Genomic DNA, 15,233 nt, shown 5'->3' on the forward strand with positions numbered 1-15,233 from the left:
TGGCACCCATTTTATCAATGTAATATATATACATATTACAACACAGTTAAGGATAAAGCATAAGTTATCCTTTGTGTTCCACCCTCAAAGTAATGACATTGTTTAACGCCTAAACTGCCTTTTGAAGAGTAAGATCAGTAAGCTAGGTGCTACATTACATAAGAAATGGCTTTATTGCCTACCATTGACACTCTTTTCCCTTAGGAATACACCTAGTTCTGATCATCACTTGACACGCCATCAGATAGTGACAGGGAGATTTATGAATACACAAGTCCCTGCCACCAGAAGTATTGTACAGGAGGAAAACTCTGCAAAAATTCTAAATGATGGAATGCATGTGTATCTTGTTGAGTAAAGGAAAATCACAAAGTTCATTTCTAAACAGGTGGCTCAGGAAAAGGAGAAGCACGCCAACGCTGAGGTTGACCTCCCAGTTGTGCACATATGAGACAAAGGGGGTCATCACAACTCTGGCGGTTGGTGATAAAGTGGCGGTAATACCACCAATAAGCTGGCAGTAAACACCGACGAATTATGACCATGGCGGAAACAGCTCAGACAGATAGCCACTTTAACACACCGACTGCCAGGGCGGAATCAACAAGCACCCTACGGCAGTAACCGCCTACAGCCAGGCAGACAACAATATTCCGCCCACTGTATTAAGACAGTCCAATCCGCCACCTTTTCCGTGGCGGTGCCAATGACATCAAAAGCCTGTCAGAAACACTGCACAGAAGGGAAACGACTCACCTGTGGAGACTCAGGGAACAACCACTCTGCCATGGAGCCTGAGCTGCATATCTTCCCCATGATCTTCTACATGCTGCTCCACTACGAACACCAACGACGGCGAAGTCAAGCACTGTGAATACAGCTGCCTAGCACACGGGGGAGGAAAAAGAGAGCAACACACACATGCAACACCCCCACCCCCAACACCATACACACAAGCAGATGCAGCAACATAACAAATTGACCCGTACCCCACAAGAATAATGCAAGGACAATTACAATAGAGTAAAAAGAGTATAATAAGATAAAATAGTAGCAATACGTGCATCCAAAACAAAAAGTATATAGATATGTACAAATGAAGGGACATTGCCCAGTCCTCAATGTTCGTGGGCCACAGGGCCACATTACAAAGTCCAAGGCCCCACTTTACTCCTGCAACAACACAGAGAGAACACTGCAGGGGCATCAGGTCAAAAATAGGCAGGCACCTCAGGGGGGCGGGGAAAGGGGAACGGGGGGCACCTCAGCCGGAAGATGGTACAACGCCACTGGTCCTGGAGGGGGCAACATGCCCTGTGTATGGTCCTGGTATGTGCAAGGCCACAGTCTCCCAAGTGGGTGACTTGCCCACTGGCTCTGGAGGGGGCAACATGGCCATTACTCTGTCCTGGGAAGTGCAAGGCCACAGTCTCTCAAGTGGGTGTCTTGCCTACATGCTCTGGAGGGGGCAACATACCCTGTGCTTGGTCCTGGGAAATGCAAGGCCACAGTCTCTCAAGTGGGTGACTTGCCCACTGGCTCTGGAGGGGGCAACATGCCCATTACTCTGTCCTGGGGAGTGCAAGGCCACAGTCTCTCAAGTGGGTGTCTTGTCCACATGCTATGGAGGGGGCATTGTGCCCTGTGAGCTTCATCCTGGGGACGATGGGGTGAGTGGATGTCATCCCCACTGGTTCTGGAGGGGGCATCGTGCCCTGTGAGCTTCATCCTGGTGAGGATGGGGGTGAGTGAATGTCATCTCCACTGGTTCTGGGGGGCATCGTGCCCTGTGAGCTTCATCCTGGGGAGGATGGGGTGAGTGGATGTCATCTCCACTGGTTCTGGAGGGGGCATTGTGCCCTGTGATGCAGATCTTGGGGAGTGCGAGGTCACAGTCTCTCAGGTGGGTGTCATACCGACAGGATTTGCAGGGAGAGGCCCACAACAACCCATGGAGGCAGGTCTACAGAATGTCTGCCGGCGGTGTCAGCTGTTCAGTGGTGCCAGTGGTGTTGCTGCTGCTGCTGGTGGTGGGGGAGGCTCCAGCCCATCCCCTGCAGCCTCGGACGGCTGCCCCCTGGTGCTGCTGGTGGTGGTGCTGATGGCGGTGCTGCTGGCGGAGATGGTGGTGGTGGTGAAGGGAGGCTCCAGCCCATCCCCTGCAGCCTCGGACGGCTGCACCACCTTGGTTGGTGGTGGGGTCTCCGACTGAGTCCCAGCACCATGCCCCTTGTCCTCACTGCCTGCTGGTACAGGTCCCTTGCCCTTCCTGCCAGCAGCTGGGGATGGCTCCTTGCCCTTCCTTCCTGCAGCACTTGGGGCAGGCACCCTTCCCGTCTGGCTGGCTGGTGGCCGGTCCTTTCCCACCTTGAGTTGCTGGGGACACTACTGTGCCTGTAGACTGGGTGGCTGAGGTGCTTGCCTGGGTTTTGACCACCCTGGCCTGACTTGAAGGACGGGGGTGTAGGGAAGAGGTCAATGGTGGAGAGGAAAAGCTTCTTAAGGACACTGGAGCGGGAAGAGGGAGAGGGTTTGGGAGTGGAGGAAGAGGGAGTGGTTGTAGGAGATGTCAGTCTGCCGTGTTTGGGTGCAGGTGCATGGGCTGGATGCTGTTGTGAGGTGGATGGCTTTTGGGTGTCTGAGTGCTTGCGTTTGTGTACTTTGGGAGGAGGGGGCACAGACACAGTGGGTGAGGACACAGGGGAAATGTACAAGGACGTGGGGGTGGTGACTGCCAGTGAGGTGTGTGTTCTGATAGGTGTGCTGGTAATGGTGGTAGTGGATGAGGATATAGTGCATGCAGGTGTGAGTGGAGACGCAACTGGGAACGAGGTGGACAAGGAGAAGGAGGGGGCCACAGTGGGGGCAGTGGATGTTGGTATGTCTGCATCTTGTTGGTGTTTGTGTGAGTGCTTGTGGGATGAAGTGTGGTGCTTGTGTTTGCCATGTCCACTCTTGTGTGTTGTCCTGTATGCATGTTCGTCTCCCTGTGTGCTTTGGATAGGTTGGGGTTGAGGGGAATGGGATTGGGTAGAGGAAGTTGGAGGAGGGAGGGTGGAAACAGGGACAATGGCTGCTATCAGAGAGGAGGCCAGAGCCTGGATTGATCTCTGTTGGGCCCCAAGCCAGTGTGAATGCCCTCCAGAAATGCATTGGACTGTTGCATTTGGGCTGCCAGCCCCTGGATGGCATTCACAATGGTTGACTGCACAACAGAGATGGAACTCAGGAGGTCAATAGCCTCCTCACTCAGGGCAGCAGGGCTAACTGGGGCAGGGCCTGAGGTGCCTGGGGCGAAGGAGATGCCCACCCTCCGGGGTGAGCGGGCATGGGCAACTCGATGAGGGGCTGCTGGAACGGCGGTGCTGGGACAGGGGATGGCGGCTGTACCTGTAGCTGGGGTGGGCACAGAGGTGTCCGCCACCACCAGGGAGCTTCCATCGGAGGAGGTATCTGTGTCCGAACTGTCCCCTCCAGTCTCCGCCATGGTGCTCCCCTCGCCTTCCGTCCCACTGGTGCCCTCACCGTCGGTGGACTCGGCCTCCTGGGTCCTATGGGATGCAGCTCCCTCCATTGGCAGTGCCTTTGCTCCTCCACCAGATGATGCTAATGACATAAGGACAGGATGACAAAACAAAAAGGGTGGGGGAAGAGACAAAGAATACACTTGGTCAATGGCGGCACCAACACCACTGTTGGCATACACAATACACTCACACACACACACAGGGAACAGCCCTACTCACTAGGCAATGCACTACCAGTTACAATGCTAATCACCAGGCCATGGGTATGGACACATACCGCCAGCTGCAGCATACCTGAGACCCACACACACCTGCCTAGTAGTGGATGCCTACTATCTAGATTGGAAAACTTTCACATCAGAACCCTGCTCAACATGGGACCTACTCTGCAATGTCAGGCCTGGCCTAGGCGTACCCACAGGCCCACATCCCCCACCCAGACACTACCCCACCAGGCGTAAGTAGTACTGAAGGGCACTGTACTCACCCCCTTGTTGCTGCTGTGATGCCCCCAAGTGCCCATCGAGCTCTGGATAGGCCACCACCAGTATGCAGGCCATCAGCGGGGTAAGGGTTCGACGGGCACCCCTTCCTCTTTGGGAGGCCATCCCCAGCTGGGCCTCTGCGGTCTTCCGGGCCCAGCGTCTCAGGTCCTCCCACCGTTTCCGACAGTGGGTGCTCCGCCTGCCGTAGACCCCCAGGGTCCGCACGTCCTTGGCAATGGCACACCATATACCCTTCTTTTGATGGGCACTGACCTGCAGAGAAATACACATAGGGAAAAGTATTAGTCCGACCATCCTGCCTGTTACACTCAAGGCCCACCATGCCCCTTCCCATCCCCATTAGCACAGACATGGCCCAGCATACATGCTGCATGCTGCCCAGGGCCCATCCACCAACCCCCCCCACACGAGGCCTTCACACACAGCACTCCATACATTCATGTCCCATGCATTGTACTCACAGTGTACTCCCCTGTTGGTCTGGAGGCCTATACAGCAGTCGGTACTGGGGTAGAACCCCATCCACTAATCGCGCCAACTCCACTGAGGAGAAGGGAGGGGCCCTTTCCCAAGTCACACACGCCATGGTAGGTTCCAGACACAGGTCACAGCAGCACATGCAGTATAGGTTCTCTCCTGTTGAAGGTCAGATAGCAAGTGAGTGAACAGATAGAAAATGGTAGTCACGTCTGCGGCAGTGCGTACCGTCACCACCAGCGTACATCACCATTGGCCACTGTACCCCATAGGGCCCAATGATAACCAATGAGGAGTTGCACGGCGGTTCTCGACCGCCTCCCGCAACGGTGCACAACGTCAGCGGAATTACCTCATTTTCACCTGTCCCTCCATACTGGACAGGCAGATGCCATTTCATGGGGGGGACAGGGGCAGGCCATGGATCCGAACTGCGTCACAGTTCACAATTTCACAATCTGGACATATGCCACCAAAATATTGTAATAATCACTATATGCACTGAACTGTAATGGTTACGATGTGCAGATAATGACCAGCTGCTCACTCTTTTACCCCATAGAATGCAACCGCTGCGGATGAATAGAAGATGGAGACATCCCCTGTGTACAGACCCCTGGTGGACTTGGCAACAATGGAGGACAGACACATTATCCTCACCTATAGACTTGACAGGGCCACAATCACGGAGCCTGACCTGCTATCCGTCACCCCACTGGGATCCCCCCTCTTGTGCAAGTGCTATCAGTTGTCCATTTCCTGGCAACTGGTTCTTTCCAAGTGACAGTGGGCTTGGCAGCAGGAATGTTACAGCCAATGGTGCTGACCAGAGTGTTGTCTGCCCTGATTAAACACATATGCAGCTACATAGTTTTCCCCCAGGTGGAGGATTTGGCCACAGTGAAGGCTGACTTCTATGCAATGGGACATGTCCCCAACATCATTAGCGCGATTGATGGGACACATATTGCATTTGTCCCCCCACCCCTGGCAAAATGAACAGGTCTTCAGAAATCGTAAAAGTTAGCACTCAATGAATGTGCAGTTGTGTGTTTGACGGACCAGTACATCTCCCATGTCAATGCTAAGTATCCAGGCTCGGTGCATGATGCTTTTATCCTGAGGAACAGCAGCATCCCAAATGTCATGGCCCAACTCCAGAGGCACAGGGTGTGGCTAATAGGTGATCCCTGGTTTCCACCCAGTGGATGTTGGTGTATGGATATGGTGTGGGCCATAAGGGTTAGTGTGTGGCTGACAGTTGTCCCTCGATATTTGCAGGTGACTCTGGTTACCCCAACCTCTCATGGCTATTGACCCCTTAGGAGTCCCAGGACAAGGGCAGAGGAACGTTACAATGAGGCACATGGGCGAACAAGGATAATAAAAAGGACCTTCGGCCTCCTGAAGGCCAGGTTCCGGTGCCTCCATCTAACAGGTGGAACCCTGTACTACTCACCCAAAAAGGTCTGCCAGGTCATCGTGGCATGCTGTATGTTGCACAACCTTGCCTTGCAACATCATGTGCCATTTCTGCAGGAGGAGGAGGCTGGAGATGGCCATGTGGCAGCAGTGGACCCTGTGGACAGTGAAGATGAAGAGGCAGAGGAAAAGGACAAAAAAAGTGCAGTCATTCTTCAATACTTCCAATGACAGACAGGTAAGACAGTGTTATTTAACATTTCATTGGCAGTTTGATGTGCGACATTGTCACTGGCAGGCTGTGAATTCCTACTTCTATGCCCACTCACTGTACACATTGGCATCTCTTTTTGCAGATGTTGGTGCCCCACTATTGTTCCTGTTGTGTTCACTGCAGCCATCTACAGGTCTTTTCTACGTAAACATTACTGTACAGTTGAATTGTAATGTTTGAACCTTGTTAAACAAATACATTTTAAAATCATTTCACATACACCATACTTGTATTTTTTTCAAAGTGTGTTTATTGCAGTGCTAAGAAGAAGAGGGACAAGTACATTGGGATGGGGTGATGATGGAGGAAAATCCAGTTTAGAGTCCAGTATATTTATTGCACAGGTGCATTGTCCAAACGGGCATAGGAAGGGGAGCAATAGCAGTTCAAGGTGGACAGGATGACAGAGTGGGACACAAGGGTGACAATCAGGTGAGTCTTGTTTCCTGGTGGGGGTCTTGTCAATAGCCTCTGGCTTCTGCCTGGATCGCAGGGAACGTTTGCGGGGTGTCTCCTTCTGCAGAGGGAGGGGTGCTGGTGGCCTGTTGATCCTGTGGCGGGGCCTCCTGCCCACAAGCGGAGGTGGAGGGCTGTTCAGTAGTCTGGCTAGTGTCAGGGGCCCGCTGTTGTGCCACTGCTTCCCTTATACTGTTGGCCATGTCTGCCAGCACTCCTGCAATGGAGACCAGGGTGGTGTTAATGGACTTCAAGTCCTCCCTGATCCCCGGGTACTGTCCCTCCTGCAGCCGCATGTTCTCCTGCATCTTGCCCAGAATCTGTCCCAGCGTTTCCTGGGAATGTTGGTATGCTCCCAGATCACTGTGACTGCCTCTTGGAGAGTCGGTTACCTGGGCCTGCCCCCCCACTGATGCACAGCAGTCCTTCCAGCTTCCCTGTTGTCCATTGCCTCTGTCCCCTGAACCGTGTGCCCTCTGCCACTGGCCCCAGGTCCCTGATTGTCCTGTGTTTGTGGGGTGCCCTGGGGTCCCTGTAGTGGTGGACACACTGCTGACTGACGTGTCCTGGGGACAGAGGTATGGGCCCGCTGGGTGGGTGCTGTTGTGGTGTTTCCTAAGGGGGGAGGCTCTGTGGTGGTGTGAGACTGTGCCTGGGTAACGAGTGTGCGGAGGTCCCTGATGGGCAGGTTGGTCATCCAGATCCAGGCGACCAGAGCTGCTATCATCACTGTAGGCCTCTTCTGTGGGGGGACTGGATGTTGCTGGCACCTCTTCTCCGGTGACATTGGGTGGGGTACCTGTGGGGATGTAAATGCTGTGTTATTGTTTCTGTGTGTGACATCTTGTTCATGGGTGGGTTGCCCTCTATGGTTGTTATTGCCCTGGCAGCTTTGCCATATGTGAGTTGTTATTTGGTGGGCTAGGTGATTCTCTCAAGTGTGCATGCTGTAGTGATAGGTGTCCGTGCAGGTCTGTGAGTGGTGTCCATGCATTGGTATGGCATGCAGGGCTTGGCATTGGGATGAGTAGGTTGTGATGGCGGGGTGTGTGGGAGGTGGTGGAGTGATGGGATTGAGGGTGGGGTATATTATCTAGGCTATCCTGTACATCAGATGGTAACCCTTTTTTCACCATGTTATAAAATAATACAGTGCTTCCTCCTGTTACCTCCCAACCCTGGCCTACTTCTTGTATCCGTTTGTTTTTCATCCCATTAAGGAACTGAGCAGGATCCTCATTTGGTGCATTGACTGAGTCATAAGAGATCCAATAACTGGCCTTTCAGGATACATCTTCCTGAGCTGTTCCCAAGTCACTGTTCTTACTAAATGAAATGGAGACCCATCATATCTATTTTCTGTGAAGGTAACATTTCTCACTTCTGCCTTTTGAAAAACAATACCTGTTTCATCTTCTATGACAGAACTAAGCACACTTTCTATGTCCCTTACTGCTAAGGTAATACTTGCAGTTTGTTTTTCAAAACTCTAATCCACTTCCCTGCTCCCTCTGTAAGCAGCGGCAACAATTTTCTAAGATGTTCCTTGTCCATTTGTAGCCTTGGAACATAATGAGGTGCTCCTGGTCCCGTACGTATCAGGGGTACCTGATGAAAGGGAGTGGTAGAACGCTGTGGATTATGCTGTCTAGCATATTTCTGCCGTACATGCAAACACTTCTGAATGTAGGGTAATCCCAGTCTGGATCTCCCTCCCCATAAAGAATGCAGTCTTCTGCATTGGCCATATCGTGTGGATCAAAAGATCCTTTTTGTGGCCATGGACCAATCTGTGATGATAGCCATTCAGTCCAATCCACTAAATTCTCTACATATGGCTCAACACTATGCTAGCTATTCTCTCCTTTTGCAACTGTCTCACTAGGGGTGAGAACTGTACTATGCAAAGCTGATTGAATACTCATTTGCTGCACTGATCTGTCCTATAGTGTCAGGTATCTCATAGCTTCAGAAGATCCCATCCCATGGTCTGGTTGGCCATGTGTTCCATAAAATTGGAATCTCTCAAGCTCTGTTGCTCGAGCTTTCCAAACTCTGGAAAACTTCTCCTGCTCTCCCCCTCTAATACCAACTCGATCAGATAGTCCCCTTGCACTTTTTATCTGATCCAGATCAATATGGTCTTTTTTGAATATCAGCATCATAGATAGAGTGCCTAACTCTTGGGGGTCGAAGCAACTCACCCATACTATCCGCATGATTATATATAGACTCTATCTTATTTGTTACTTTTCCAAAATCTCCCCTATTCTCACTTTCCGATAACTTTCTAGTAAAAATATTACGTTCCCCTTCTCTTTCTGCCTACGTGGTAAACTGGCTTTAGTCCCATTTTTTTCTTGGGATGATGGCCATCGTGCCTTACTAGCAGTTCTGTCCACATAGTCACTCCATCTAACATCATCTGCATTTCTTCGTTGTGAGTTGGACATTTGTTCCCTAACTACCCTTCCTGTTGTGTCTTTCCTCTGCAACAAATGGGATGTTGCTAATGAATCATGTGACTGGTCATCACTACCCCTGAACTTAGGTCTTCACTTCTGTCCTGCTTGGGAGAGGCTGGGTATAAACATAGGATGAACTGTGCTTCTAATTGTCTTGAAAACTGAGATTCATTTATCTTTGCTTGCTGCCAAGGTGTGCTCACATATTGTGGCTTTGGCATTTGTAAAGAAACATTAGGGGTAGATTTTGGGGATTGTGAAGAGGACTCCATATCGGGATTCTCAAATTCCAGTGCAGCTTCTTGTAGCTACACCAGTGGGTAAATACTGTGTACCCTGGAAGAGGTATTCGTAGAATCGTATGGAAGCGCGAAAACAAATGAGGTGTTAGGGGTATTATTTTTTAAGGGGTCCTTAGATTTTTCACAAAAAACTTGCCACAGGGCTAGAGAGTTTCTTTCATTGAATGTGCCTTCTTTTGGCCAGGGAAACGTCCGTTTTTGGGTGGCTTTAGAACATTCTAAACAACATTGTTGTAATTTTCTCAGATTATGTGAAAAAACCTTCTGCAAATGTGCTAGGGGAGTCTCCATAATTACTCTTCTTCCCAATATGTTGAACCTTTTTATCTATCTAGCCAAATATCATTCCTCTTTTAAAACTTACACAAATATTTTTTAAAGCAGGAAAAATTTACAATTTTATCTTTGTCAATTATACAATACATATTAAAAGAACATTATTCAACATTACACACCAACATCACACAGTGAGCACTTCATTCATACAGACATGCACTTACTATCAGCATAAAAACATATGAAGACATCAACTATTTCCGGAGTATGAATCACCAGTTTTTCTAAATCTAAACAGTAAATACAAACGGCAACCCCATGTCACTTCCTTTTGCACCTAGAGAAGATAACCTTTTCAAACTATGCCATAGAGTGACTTCTGGATATTAGATCCAGGGTAGTAATTTGGGTGTCCAGATTGTGCGTAGAGGAAAATTTGAATAACATCATCCTTCCTGCTGTCCCTCTAAGTCGAATCATTAGACATGCATTGGCTACCCCCAATTTGGAATTACCCAAATTGACTACATCTAACTAGTCATTAGGAATAACAAGTTAAACGGTTATGCAGCGCCCAATCAACAATTTCTTACTCTAAACTGTAAGTGCAACTGGTCACCACTGGTCACTTTTCTCCACGCTCAGAGAAGATAAACATTTGAAACAGTGTGTCTCACAGACCATGGAATGACTTCCAGACATTAGGTCCATGCCACTAATTTGAGTGTTTAGGTCCTATTTGGAGGTAAAGTTTAGTGACATCAGCTTTTCAACTGTCCCTCTAAGTCAACAAGAAACATGTATCCAGCTCCCTCCAAATTTCAAATTACCCACATTGACCACTTCCAGCTTGTCTCTAGGATCAACAAGTGAACCAGTTATGTAGCGCCTTTCTTGATATTGTGCAACACGTACACAATTGTGCATACGATAACTTTATATCTCTTATTATAACCTTATATGTCTATATCTGTGTTTACCATTGCCAAGGAAAATGAGTCATATAGTAAATAAAGAGCATGGAACGTTAGTCTGCATTTGCCCTCACCTTGAAAATATTGCTGTCCCCAGACTCTTTCCCAGCCCCCATGCACAGGCAGCCCATCAGAAACCATGGTGCCTGTTTACCCAGGCAAAGGGGCACAATAATCTGTACAGCGGGTGTAGGTGGTCCTCTGGTGTCAGCAGTCAGGTAAAAACAAGAATAAGACCTCCTATGCTAGCTCGCCAACTCTTGCAGGGTAAATAAAAATGTAAAATTGGAAGAAAAAATCTCTTCTTCGGCAATGAAAAGACAGTCCTTTACTGTTGCAACAGGGAGATCGACCCTTCTCACTCAGGCAGGCAGGCGGCCTTAAGTTTCTGTTGCACAGACAGCCTCTGACATACAAAATTACACAATGCTTTATTACAAGACAGTAAATAATGATTGACTGGCCAGTCATCTATTTTAAACAGAAAAACATTTGAACACCTGTGACCCCATAACCCCTCAAATCCAAACTAATCGTCTACACATTCTTCACTTGTGGGATTAAAAATGCTCAGCAAATGAACCATTCTTCACTCTTGAATACAAACATTTCTGCAGCAAATACAATTTTAATACCATGTGTGCCTTATAATTGTAACCCTAAGACCTCCATGTACTTCGAGCTGATTAGATTTCCTACACCCATTGTCCAATCAGGTTTACAATCTATTTGGAAACAAGAAGTACGTGCCAGGGAGCCTGTATGCCTAAAATTGTAAATACCTACATGTTTGCTAAACACAATTTAGCTTTTAACTGTGACCCTTTCAAGTTACTCATTTCAGTGTTCTCAAGTGAACACTTCATCTTATTCCGGTCAGCAATGGATTTGGACCTGCAACGTTGTTTTATTTCATACAACTGCATAGTTGATTAATCTGTTAAACAACTAGACAATTAAATGTACTCATTATTTCATGCCAAATTTTACATTGCTTAATACCATCTCTTCTCATATTCCCATGCTATAACTTTTTATCGTTTGGCAGCACCTTACTCTAAAAGTAATTTTCAACATATACAGTCCACTTAGTTATACATATGGCACCCTCCACATTTTATTTCCAATCATATCAATGAATTAGTGTCTGTTTCTGTTATATAATGTAACTCCAAAGACCGAATATCTGATTATTACAGTAGTCCATAATTCAACATCTAATCATATGATTATGATAGTCGTATACAAATGAAGAGATCGAACAAGTTGGCAACCCCATACCAACCCAGTAATCAATGTTGTAACAGCAATATCTTAACACATGCCATCAATACATTTCAGTTTTTAACTCCACTGGATGTTCGGCACATGCTACCTCAATGTTACTGTTCTGCGACCTCAAATTCAACTACAGTTTTGCTTGAAATATTTTGTATGCGTGATAGTACTTCGTAATAGAGCTAACTTACAGACAAAAAAAATACAAAAATTTACATTAGCAATCAAATAAGCAACACCCGAATCCAGATGTATAATGGTATTAGTACTTAGTACTCCAATGTGGGCATGTGTCCCCTCCAATCATATATCCCTAGTTTAATTAAATGCAGCACCCAAATTGATCCGCATAATGGTATCATCAGTACTTAGCACTCCAAAGCAGGCATGTATTCCCAGTGATCATATATGTATAGTTTAATTTAGAAGTCCAATTATTGGGATAGTGTAGGCACTATCCACCCATGTAAATAAGTCAACTCGCTCTAACTTACCTTCCTGTATTTCAGTAAAGTGCTTGAGACACGGGTCAGCATTCCGGCAGCATCACGGATTGCCAGCATAAAAATGCAGTGTTATCACTAGCCTTTTTATAGTCGCTCATCTAATGATGGTTTACAGATATTCACAACATTCCCCCAGGGCGCAAAGAATAGGCATCATCCTAGACTATCTATCCATTTATCCAATAGGGTTCTAATTCAATTATCCAGCCCATGCTAATGCAAAGATCAGAAATAACTTTCTTCCTTGAAATATATTGCCACTTAATAGAAAGTTCATTTAAATGAACTTTCTTCCTTGAAATATATTGCCACATAATAGAACATTTTTGGCCAGACAGTATTTGTAATCTATTTACATCTTCTATCATGCTGTTCAAGTCTCCACCCATGACCATTGAGAGGTGGACCATTGAGGCTAATTGGGATGAAACTCCTTCATAGAGAATGGGTTGATTAGAGCTTGGATATATATATACTGACCTGCACCACATCACCCCCATTTAGCCTGCCAATGACAATGACATATTGTGCCTCCAAATGTGTGACTAACCTAGTAGCTTGGAATGGGATCCTAGGTTAAGCCCAGATAAGAGTGCCCTTGGCGAAGGATGAGAAATCAGTATATAACAGTGGCTCTCTCCAGGTTTTCTGTAGGTTGCCCCTTTCATTCTGCATGAGTTTCTTGTAAGTATGCAATACGAGGCCCCCTACACTTAATGCATGAAAAAGTTTATATCTTTTGGTAATATTTTTCATTTATCTAATGCTTCACATGAGAAACTTGAATGTGGTTTGCGAACCCATGAATGCTTGATGAACAAATAATTACCCCCAATCTGTCTCCACTTTCAGAACAACAAGTGCTTCATTCCCATAAATGCCTCCATCCCTCAAGTGAAACTACGGACAGATGTCTTAGTTGTGTGTAGTTCAGCCATCATAGACCCATAAAACACTAACCCTCAGACTCCCCCAACAAACCTGCAGTGGGACTGAAAGGCAATGGCCCCATATTTATAATCAACTAAAGAAGCATCTAGATCTTAACCCAGCCCCAAAACCACCTGATTTGGGGTTGGAGTTGGGTCAAAACCCTACAGCCCCTGATAAACGCTGCCAAGGTTCAAATGGCTCATAACAAACAAATTGCAGATCAACTACTATTTTACAACAGATTTTGTAGGAAACCTAAGTCACCCAAGTGATGTCTTTCTAGCTTTATATATCAAAAGTAATTGTCAGACTCAGGGTTATAACTGGTACAGGTAAATGACCAAAATATCTCCAAAATATTGTGGTAGAAAAATATCATATCAAACATATTCTCAAGTCACAAAAATTGAAGGACAGAGTATAGAAGGTAAGAATGTTGTTTTTTATATGCATATAATATTGCCTTTTGGTAAATTCTATATAATATTGTTTAACTTAACATATTGTTATTAAATAATGTTTTTTAAATTTATTTAATATATTATTGGTATACTTTTTTGTATAATTTGTAACTTTTAGGGACAGATTTATACTTTTTCACGCAAAACTGCGTTAGCGCAGTTTTGCATGAAAAAGTATAGCGCCGGCTAGCGCCATTCCAATATGCCGGCCGGGCGCCATATTTATGTAGTGGCGCTAGCCAGCGTTAATGCCCTGTTAGCGTCCTTGAAAAGGACGCTAACAGGGTGGGGGAGGCGTAGGGGAAACTGGGGGTTGTGCGCCGAATTATGGTGCTACACTGTTTAGAGGCAGAAAAATTGCCTCTAAGCAGTGTAGTGCCATTTTCTGGCACACAAGCCTCATGGACATGGCTCCTGTCTTAGTAAAGACAGGAGCCATGCCCACAACCCAGTGGCCATGCCCAGGGGACAAATGTCACCTGGGCATGGCCATTGGGGCTAGCGCCATGCAGGGGGCCCCAAGTCAGGGCCCTGAGTGGGATAATAGAAAATATATATATACCTACTGGGACTTACCTGGGATGGGTCCCCCATCCTTAGGTGTCCTCCTGGTGTGGGTGGGGGTGCCCCTGGGGCCAGGGAAAGGCACCTGTGGGCACTTTCCATGGTCTCTGATCATGGAAATATGCCTACAGATCCCCTTATGCCTGCCAATGCCCAGGCATTAAATAATGGTGTTAAGGCCCCCATCCCCCGTGCTGGATTTTAGCATGGGGGGATAAATATGGAGCAAAGGCCACATTGTCCTTTCCTGGACAGAAACGCCTACCTTGCATCTCATTGACGCAAGGTAGGTGTTCACGTCCAGAAAACGTCGGTAACTCCATAACTTTGGCGCTAGACGTGTCTAGCGCCAAAGTATAAATATGGAGTTAGGTTTGCACTGAATTAGCGTAAAAAAAATGACGCTAATTCAGCGCAAACTGACTATAGATATGGGCCATAATGTATAATTTTCTTACCTTTAAGTAGTAATTTATAATTCAGAAGTGGGTTGTTGGCTTTGTAGAGGAATAGGATGGGTGTTTTATTTAGAAATTGTTTTTTATTTTTCATTTTTTAATGTTAACTTTTATATTTAATTGGAAATTAAGTAAATTATTTAATTGATTATTGTTTTCAATTATTGTATTTTAATTAAGTTAACTCATTGATAAGTATATTTAATAATACACTTTTTAAAATTAATCTCATAGTTTTGTTTTAATTTTATCAGTATTATTTTATTACTATTTTATTGTTAATATTTTGTTTATAATTTGAATTATTCAATAGGTATTTATTTTGCTTTATATTATTTAAATTCTGTTGGTATT

General features: G+C 46.5%; 1 protein-coding gene across 1 annotated transcript in view; it reads right to left on the minus strand.

Annotated features, from left to right (window-relative positions):
- Window positions 1-6,502: 6,502 nt before the first annotated feature.
- LOC138262439 (uncharacterized) overlaps window positions 6,503-15,233 on the minus strand; it is a 56,526-nt gene continuing 47,795 nt past the window's right edge. The window contains exon 4 of the mRNA XM_069212336.1: window positions 6,503-7,461. Within this exon, the coding sequence (XP_069068437.1) occupies window positions 6,668-7,461 (794 nt within the window). The 3' untranslated portion in view covers window positions 6,503-6,667. The remainder of the gene's footprint in view (window positions 7,462-15,233) is intronic.

This window comes from Pleurodeles waltl, chromosome 10, assembly GCF_031143425.1.
Source record: "Pleurodeles waltl isolate 20211129_DDA chromosome 10, aPleWal1.hap1.20221129, whole genome shotgun sequence".
NCBI lineage: Eukaryota > Metazoa > Chordata > Amphibia > Caudata > Salamandridae > Pleurodeles > Pleurodeles waltl.